The 8991-nt window shown below is 44.6% G+C and overlaps 1 protein-coding gene across 1 annotated transcript in view; it reads left to right on the forward strand.

Moving 5' to 3' along the window:
- Positions 1-2168, forward strand: part of NOD1 (nucleotide binding oligomerization domain containing 1) — a 79805-nt gene extending 77637 nt beyond the window's left edge. Inside the window, exons 12-13 of the mRNA XM_088463758.1 lie at positions 1252-1335; positions 1495-2168. Coding sequence (XP_088319884.1) covers positions 1252-1335; positions 1495-1573 — 163 coding nt within the window. The 3' untranslated portion in view covers positions 1574-2168. The remainder of the gene's footprint in view (positions 1-1251; positions 1336-1494) is intronic.
- The last annotated feature ends 6823 nt before the right edge of the window (positions 2169-8991 follow it).

Genomic DNA, 8991 nt, shown 5'->3' on the forward strand with positions numbered 1-8991 from the left:
TACCTGTGCCCCCACCCTGTGTATACTGACACTGTGCAGCCACACCTGTGCCTTCACACTGTTCACACTGACATTGTGCAGCTCATCTGTGCCTCCATTCTGTGTACACTGACACAGTGTAGCCTCTTCTGTGCTCTCCCCCCATGTACACTGGCATTGTGCATCCCCACCCCATGTACACTGGCACTGTGTAGCCCACTTGTGTCCCTACCCTCTATACACGGGCACCAGGGATGGATCCGGGGTGAAGGGGGGATTGATCAGGACGATCGGCCCCCATAACACCACCCCATAACAGACAGCCCCCTGTCGGGCTCAGAGCGCTGCAAGGTAGAACAGCACGGCACAGTCACACAGGGATGTGCTCACGTCTGGCTGCATAGGGAGAGAGAGGCTCCTCTGTCCCAGCACTGCAAGTAAGTGGCCGCTGTGCCTGCTGCTGTGTGCCAGCTCCCTGTGACCATCACATTTCCAACTGCTGCTGCCAGTAATCATGTGCTGCTATAGCGCAGCCTGGTAGTAAGGGGCACACTATGGATTGGGTCAAGTGGGCAAAGTTTCATTACCCACCTAAGAAAGTTGTCAGGTACCTGTCAGGCTTCATTATAGAGCGCTTATCAATCTTCCAATTGCTTTGGAAGAAAACAAACATTCTGTTGTTTCACATATAATATCTCTTCTCTATCCCTTGGGCTAAAGGTGCGTACACACTGGGCGATAAAGTGGACGACTGAACGATAACGATATCGTTATCGTTCAGTCGTCCACTTTATCGTCCATTTTTAAGCCCAAAAAGATGAACGATGACGACGACGCGCGTTCCCGCGGGTCGTTCGTCATCATCGTTCATCGGGCTGACATACAGGCCAACCTGACGATCTCGTCAGGTTGCTGCATGTCAGGGAATGGGGGAGAGAGCCCGGCGCTGAACGATATCGTTAATGATATCGTTCAGCGGCTGTGCTCAATGTCATGAACGACATTGAGCACAGCCTGCCAGGGACACACTACACGATATCGCTCAGGGAGCATATCGTGTAGTGTGTATGCACCTTAAGGGTGCCGCAAAAAAAATCTTAGTCAATAAGGGTGCCATGAACTGAGAAAGTTTGGGAACCACTGGTGTAGCTCACAGGTGAGCACCGTACTCCATGATAAGTGACTTCATTCACACAGTTGCTTTCTGTTCATTGTCAGGGTTAGTTGTTTGTCCACCACTGGACATAAATGGCAGTTTTCTGTTTACCGCAGGCTGGTACAGAATCACATCACGAACCATGGAGCCAACCTCCTGGCAGAAGCCCTGGACCATAACATGGATTTGGAAGAGATTTGGTAAGAAATGTTGACCAAATATTTCAGACACCGTACTCTAAATGGACAGTTCACAGCTTGTATAAAGGTGGTTGTGAAAATGTTGCCAGACAAGTGGCTGCTGTACAAATTGGTCATTCTACAGAGTCACACTATCCTCACATTTGTTTTTTTTCTCAGCTTACAGGGAAACCCACTTATACCTGATGAGAATGATCCTTTCCGTAAAAACTCAAGGATCTTCTGCACCAACAGTTAATAATACTGAAGATTTGGAAATGTATCAACTTCCACATGATGAGTTGAGGAACATTTAACCGCTGAGCCCTGTATAATACTTAGGCAATATAACATTCTCAGACATACGGCTTCTGTGTGAAAAGAACCAGACTGACGTTTATACATGTGAAGAAGAATCCACTATTTTAGTGTAGGTTACATTCTACTGGGAGGAAATATGCATGCGCTTTATTGTTGAGTCAGGAGTAAATAAAATGGAAATCTCAGTCTGTCAAGGAACTCCAGAGCAAGTAAGAACAAGATCTATTGCACATGCTGGTAAAATAACAAGCATTTCAATTGTAATAATTAGGATAGAAGTTGGATCATTTAAAAGATGAGTATAAATCTGATTACACAGAAGTGCTTTTTACTAAAGAGACAGTTTAAATACAAGATGTGTGGCTTTCAAGGTGGCGGATGGCGTGAGGCATGTGCCTGAAGGTGCGGTGGAGGTGTTTGCCTTACTGGTGCAGTATAAAACCACATGGTAATCAGTCCACGCAGTTATTAAATTGGTACAAGCATTGTCTTATGGATATTGGATGCTGGTCGTTTTTATAAATAAAATTTTTATGCGCTATGGTGCGCCCACTCACTCCTTTGCTTTAGACATATATATATATTTCCCATAGTATGTCTTCTGGGATCCAATTTTACCACTCTGCGAAGTTTTTGTCCAAATCCTTCCAGTGGAAGGCTCAGAACAGGCTCCCCGGGTCAAAGTTCTGTCCAGCATACACCGACAGGAGGTCAGACTGGGACCCTAACCCTCTATTATGTCTTCTGGGATCCAAAGTTACCACTCAGTAAAGTTTTTGTTCAAATTATGTGATGTCGTCCAAATGCATCCAGTGGAAGCCACAGAACAGGCTCCCTGGGACAAAGTTGTTGCCAGCACACTCCACCATGAGGTCCCTTTCCACTTCATTAGGCATCCCAAACCAAATGCCACCCCTCTGGGAAGTTTCATCCAAATCCATCCAGTCCTCCCCAGGTCAAAGTTCTGCCCAGGGTCCCCTGGTCAAAGTTCTGACCAACGTACACCAACGGGATGTACGACCAGGACCTCAACCCCCTAGCATCTCTTCTGAGATCCAGTGTTACCACTCTGTGAATTTTTCGTCAAAATCCATCCAGTGGAAGGTTAAGAACAGACTCCCTGGGTAAAAGTTCTACCCAGCGTACACCAATGGGAGGTCCGTCTGGGATCCTAACCCCCCTAAAACCAGGCCAGGATCAAACTGGACCACCTCGCATTGGTTTCATCCCAATTGGTGCAGGGTGTCCGAATGCATGACCGGACAGACATCCAAACAAATAAAAAGACAGACAAATTAATTTTATATATATGAGATTTGGAGGCTGTTACATTTAAAAACAAATATTAAAAGCATCAAATTTATTGGGATTAATTATTTGGGGAGGAGATCTGTGGGTACAGCATTCATGGATCTATGGTATTGTTACACATTGTAACATGACAAAAGTTCTACGGGGACCAAAACATCAGTGTTTGTTTACTACTGATAAGCTTTATTAAAGGAGTTTCTTCTTCTACAAACTGGTGCACCCCAACTTTTTTTTCTCTCTCCTCCCCCCCTCCTTAAAAAATGTTGAAAACAGGTTTTTTTCAAAAATGTTACCAAAACGGTGGTATCAAATGAGCAAATTATGTAGATAATTGCTATTTACCATAATTTTGTAAAATTGTATTAACAATTCTGCATGTTAATACAATTACATAATTTTTTAAAAAAAGAAAAAAATCAAACGATACATTTGGGGGCATTTTTGGAAACAATATTAGCCAATTAAGTGGTTAACTCCTTTTTGTTGAGGTCTTTATATTCTTTATGTGTAGTCTGTGTTCCTCTATAAATGACCATTTGATCTCCTTGCTAACTAAGTGGTGGTGCCAATCTGAAAACCTTAAGGTACAAAATTAGATCAATCTTTGTTACAATTTAGTGGAATTCAATCTTTGTTACAATTTAGTGGAATTCTGTTATAGAGTTACCACGCAGGCAGCTTTGCAATTGCGACCCTTGCAAATATGGTAATGCAACAGGCCTCCTGTGCATTACTTATCCGAGCTGCGTTGTCCAACGTAGCATTGGATAATCTGCGTAACATCGGTCAGCTGCGGTGACCTATGGGGTCCTGCCGCAGTTTAGAGGAAGAGGCCAGGAAATGGTTTCTACCCTCCCCCACAGCGGCGGCGGCGGCGCGCCTCCGTTTCGGGAAACGGTAGGCACCGCGACTCCCTCCCACAAATGGCAGCAGACTGTCAATAACTGACAATCTGCGAGCGAGTTAGCAGGACCCATCCTGCCCACTCTCAGAATGGGTCCTGCGCCAACCAGGCCCTCAGTCCCCTATTTTCAGGGGCTCAAATGTAATTGGACAAATTAACATAACCATAAATAAAATGTTATTTTTATTTTTGGGGGGGGCGGGAGTAGCATGCAGTGAGACCTGCAGCTGTGTCTCTCCTCCATAGATCTGGCAATATATCCTCCATTCAGGGCCCTCACAGCAGGTGGATTCTTACCTTAACTGCTAATGCCTCGCCGATGCCAGTCTGTAGCCTTCTGGAGGGCGCTTCTTGCTGGGATTCCATCGATTGTCGCCATTGCCTCTCTCCTCTGCCTGGTAGCAGCGCTTCCTGGGTTCTGCTGACCTCCACACTCATTCCTCAGCTGCCTGGAGTCTGGGTGCGCTGTATGGCTGTGTGGCCCTGCCCCGCTGGTCCCCTGGATGAAAACCGCTCAGTTTCTGTCTACCCTGACTTCCCCCTAGGATGTTCAGAAGTTTGCTCGCAGTTAGGAGCTCATTCAGACCCGCTCGCAAGATGCGATCGCTCGCTGGCAAAAAGGGGCTGGAAATGTAAATTTGTGTTAATGAGCTACGGCAAAGTGCGCTCGCAAGTGTCTGAAGACGCCCTCTTGCCTCTCGCAACACACGTCATCTCCGGGAAGTGTATGATTAATCGGGACCATCGTGAGCCATTGGAGCTGCTCGCAGCCCTTGGGGTTGCCTTTACCCGCCGCAAGCACTGCGAACAGCGCTGGCTGAAATACATGCAGGTGACGTGTTCAATGACGCTACTTTGCTAATTATGCACGCCCTTTAAACTGCGTTTTGGGGGACTGACACCCCTGCGTTCGCAACACCACTCCCCCGTTCACAAGTACTTTCCCCAGTTACCACCCACAAACGGCACTATCTGTCACTCAAAGCAGCGACCTGATGGCTTACGAGCTACCAAAATCAGATCGCAATGAATGGCTTGCGTACGCGCAATGTGAATTATACGCATGCGCAGATGGGCGAAAATCGCTCACAGCGAACGGGTCTGAATCAGGTCCTTATTGTCTGTAAAAAGGAAGCTTCGGGATTCACAATTTTTATATTCTATGTTGTCCCTGGCTCAGCTCCACTTGGTGGCGAACGGGACTACCCATTTTTCACTTCTCTGCAGGAGTTTGCTGACTGGCTGGACCGCAGGCCTCGGAATGGCTGTTGATTTCTAGACTCTTTTCTACTCTTAATTTCTGCTGCTGCACTTCCACCTTTCCATCTGTTATGAGGGGTTTCTTAGAAGAGCTCGTACTAGGGATGGCTTTCTAACTGCTGTCATGACTTTTGTCGGTATTGCTCTGGAGCCTTGATACAGTTACTAAGGACCTCATTCAGAGTCGGTCGTTGCGGCCGCACGGTCGTACGCCACCGATGTTCGCTATACTGCGCATGCGTAAAGTTCGCAATGCGCGTGCGCAAACTAGCTGCTACGATCAGAAATTTTTCTCTCCTTGAACACAGCCAGGTCGGTAGTTTGAGTGACAGAATGAGGCGTTTGTGGCTGGTAACAGGGGAAGGTGCTTGAAAACGGAGGAGTGGAGATCCGAACGCAGGCGTGCCTAATTATGCGAACGGCGTTTTATGGGAGTGCATAATTAACAAAGTAGCGTCATGGCACGTGACATGGGAGGTTTTTACACTGACATGATCGTAGAGCTTAAGAGAGGGTATGGTCAACCTTAAGCTCTACGACCAGTTTCGATGGTTCCCGATGGTCTCGATTAATCCTTATATGCCCGGAGATGACATGCAATGCGTACGAGAAGGGGGCGTATTTTTTTTTATTCCGACCGCTTCCTCCCCTTGGTCGGCCAGCTACTGATCCGAACTTAGGGACGCAACTTGCGAGGGAATCATTTGAATATGCGGCCCCTTTTCCCGTACGACCGTTACGACCGACTCTGAATGAGGTCCTAAGTGTGGTTTAATTATTTTTTTTTTATTAAGTGCTGTTAAGGTCAAGGGGCATTCCATTTAGCTTTTTTAGATAGAAATAAGGGGTGGGTTTGGGGTGTTTTTTTTTCAAGTCAACCAGCGTGCCACTATTTGGAGAAAAATATATATATAAATAAATATATATATATATAATAATATATTTATATATTTGTTTTTGCAATATACTTTACTGATCTGCTTCAGTTGTGCTTATGTTCTGTCTTCAGATACATCATCGACTAGTGACCGTGTGCCATTGTAAGCCATACATGCCCATGCCATCACATCGCCTCCACCATGTGTTACAGGTGATGTGGTATGCTTCGCATCAGGATTCATTCCATGCCTTCTCCATATTTTTTCTTCCCATCATTCTGGTACAGGTTGATTTAGGTTTTATCTGTTCCAGAACTGTGCTGGCGTTTTTAGATTTTATTTTTTTTTTGCAAAGTCTAATCTGGCCTTTGTATTCTTGATTCTTATGAATGGTTTGCACCTGGTGGTGAACTGTATTTGCTTTAGTGAAGTCTTCTCTCTATGGGGACTTGGATAATGACATGCCTACCTCCTGGAGATTGCTCTACAGTTGGCTGGATGTTGTGAAGGGGCTTTTCTTTACAATGGAAAGGATCCTGTGATCATCCACCACTGTTGTCTTCCATGGATATCCAGGCCTTTCTGTGTTGCTGTGGGTCACCAGTGGGTTCTTTTTTTCTCAGAATGTACCAAACTGTTGATTTGGCCACTGTTAAGGTTCCCACTATCTCTCTGATGGTTTTGTATTTTCTTTTTGCAGCCTAAGAAATGTCCTATGTCCCCTGCATTGAGAGCTACCTTGATCACAGCAACAGATTTCAAATGCAAAACCACACAATCATCTCCAGACCTTTCACCTGCTTAATTCGTAAAGAAATAGCGAAGGAATAGCCCACCCCTGTCCATAAAACTGCTTTTGAGTCAATAGTTCAATTACTTTTGGTCCCTTTAAAAAGAGGGGGCAATATATTAAACATCTGGAATTCCTAAACCCTTCCTCCAATTTGGATGTGAATACCCTCAAATCAAATGCTGATAGACTGCACTTTAAAATCATATGCATTATATAACTAACTTGAATACTGTATGTTTTGGTAAACAGCTAAAATAACAAAACATGTGTAAGTGTCCAAATATATATGAGCCTAACTATCTAAATGTAAATTACTATCTAAATGTAAATTACTACACACACATACACAATATTTAAAGTAAAATAGTACTATGGTAAAATTAAGAAGAGTAACATTTGTGATAAAACTCAATATTTGTGACCATTTCTACTGTAACTACTATTAAGTCATAGAAGTTTGACACTTGCTCATATGTATAAGTTTAATGTGTGAGTATCTGCGTAGATCACTCCGAATGAAAACCATTTTGTTTTTAAAGAAAAAAAAATTACCCAGATACTGCATGAAATAGATTGGATATATAGGTAGACAATTGAAACAATAATACTTTTTGCATATCACCTTTAAAATTGTCCTTGCTTTAGCTGTTAAAACAGCAAATAAAGCCACTATTGTAACTAGCATATGGCCTATTACGTGTGCTGCTGATCTGAATAACACATGAAATAACTGGGGTGTTTATGCTTAATTCAATATGTCCACTATACTCTCTGCAACAAGTTGCCATGTTAGTAGGGAGGTTTTTATATAAGCGGGACGGCAGTGACTGGCAGCTTTATATACATGCTGTGTAAACATACAGTGTGGAAAAAGGCATTCATAAACCAGGTCTCATGATGTCATAGTAACTCAAATAACTGCAGAATCAGTATTTTACACTCAGCTGATCCCATTGGGACTTGGTTCGAAAGATGCATCATAGTATTCTGTTGTACAGTATGAAATTGAATGAGGAGATAATTCTTTGTTATTAAACTGAGCTTTAGTATAATGTCAGCTTAACATTAACCAATGTATATTACCTGTGATTCATATATCAAAAGGGTTGGGTACGGGATGTCAGTGTTTGGGATCCCGGCGGAAAATAGCGGCTCAGCTCCACCTCTGAGATGCGTGAGGAGAGAGAGCCCGGCGGTGTCACGTGACCAGGAGGTGGAGGTCTCAGACGCCAATTGACTGATGAGAAGCTTCTGCCCGCCGTCATTGGTTGGGAGACACTGAGGGAAGTCACTGGGTCGGTAGCTGCGGCACACACACGGCGCGTCCTACAGGACCCAGGGACTTTTAAAAACGGAGTCCCTTAGTGCCTGTGCGCGTATTTTGCGATCACTGCCTTGGTGTCTTTTAATAGACCCTCTCGCTGACCCATATATATACTATTAGCAACATTTTTTTTTATCTCTACAAATTTGTCGATCCTGTATCAATCTAGAATTTTGAAATGGGACCACCAATTGGCTATGCCTCCTCAGACCTCTCCACATGACCCTCAAACCACTACACATGCCCATAAGTCCTACCCACATGCCACCCAGACATCACTACTGTACATGCCTCTAAGACCTTCACACATGCCCATTGGACCTCCCCACATGCCCCTTATTTATCTCCTTTTTGACGTTAAAATTCTGATAAAAATTAGTTATCAAATTATAGTTCAGATCATCGACCCAGATCAGATGGGATTTATGCTTCATAAATCCACAACCTCTCTATCTCAGACATGTACAAAGGCACCTGCAGATCTCACATGCCTGCTGCTAAGAATGGCTGTCCTATCATGTGGCAGGATCATTGCTTCTGTTCCAGGACTATCTGGCTGAAGGGCCCGATGCGGAGTCTCACACACTGCTGGTGTTCACGTAGTTTGCAAAACCGCATGCACAAAAAGTTTTGGAAACCTCCGACGGCGTATGCGTTACACACAGTGTACAGTATGCACAAAGGTGCTGTTGTGTTCACGACAGACGGTATCAGAAAGTGGCGAAAGGGTGATGGGTGTTCCTGGGCAGTGGCTATTAGTGCACGCTATAATGGTCTATTCAGTGAGTGTGTTATAGGAGTGTCGCAGGCTTGTCAATGTGAGCAGCCGCATTCACAGATGCACAGGCATAGGAGGCCGTGGTCAGATGGAGAAATTGCATCTGCC

This window comes from Taudactylus pleione, unplaced genomic scaffold, assembly GCF_031769625.1.
Source record: "Taudactylus pleione unplaced genomic scaffold, aTauple2 ptg000053l, whole genome shotgun sequence".
NCBI lineage: Eukaryota > Metazoa > Chordata > Amphibia > Anura > Myobatrachidae > Taudactylus > Taudactylus pleione.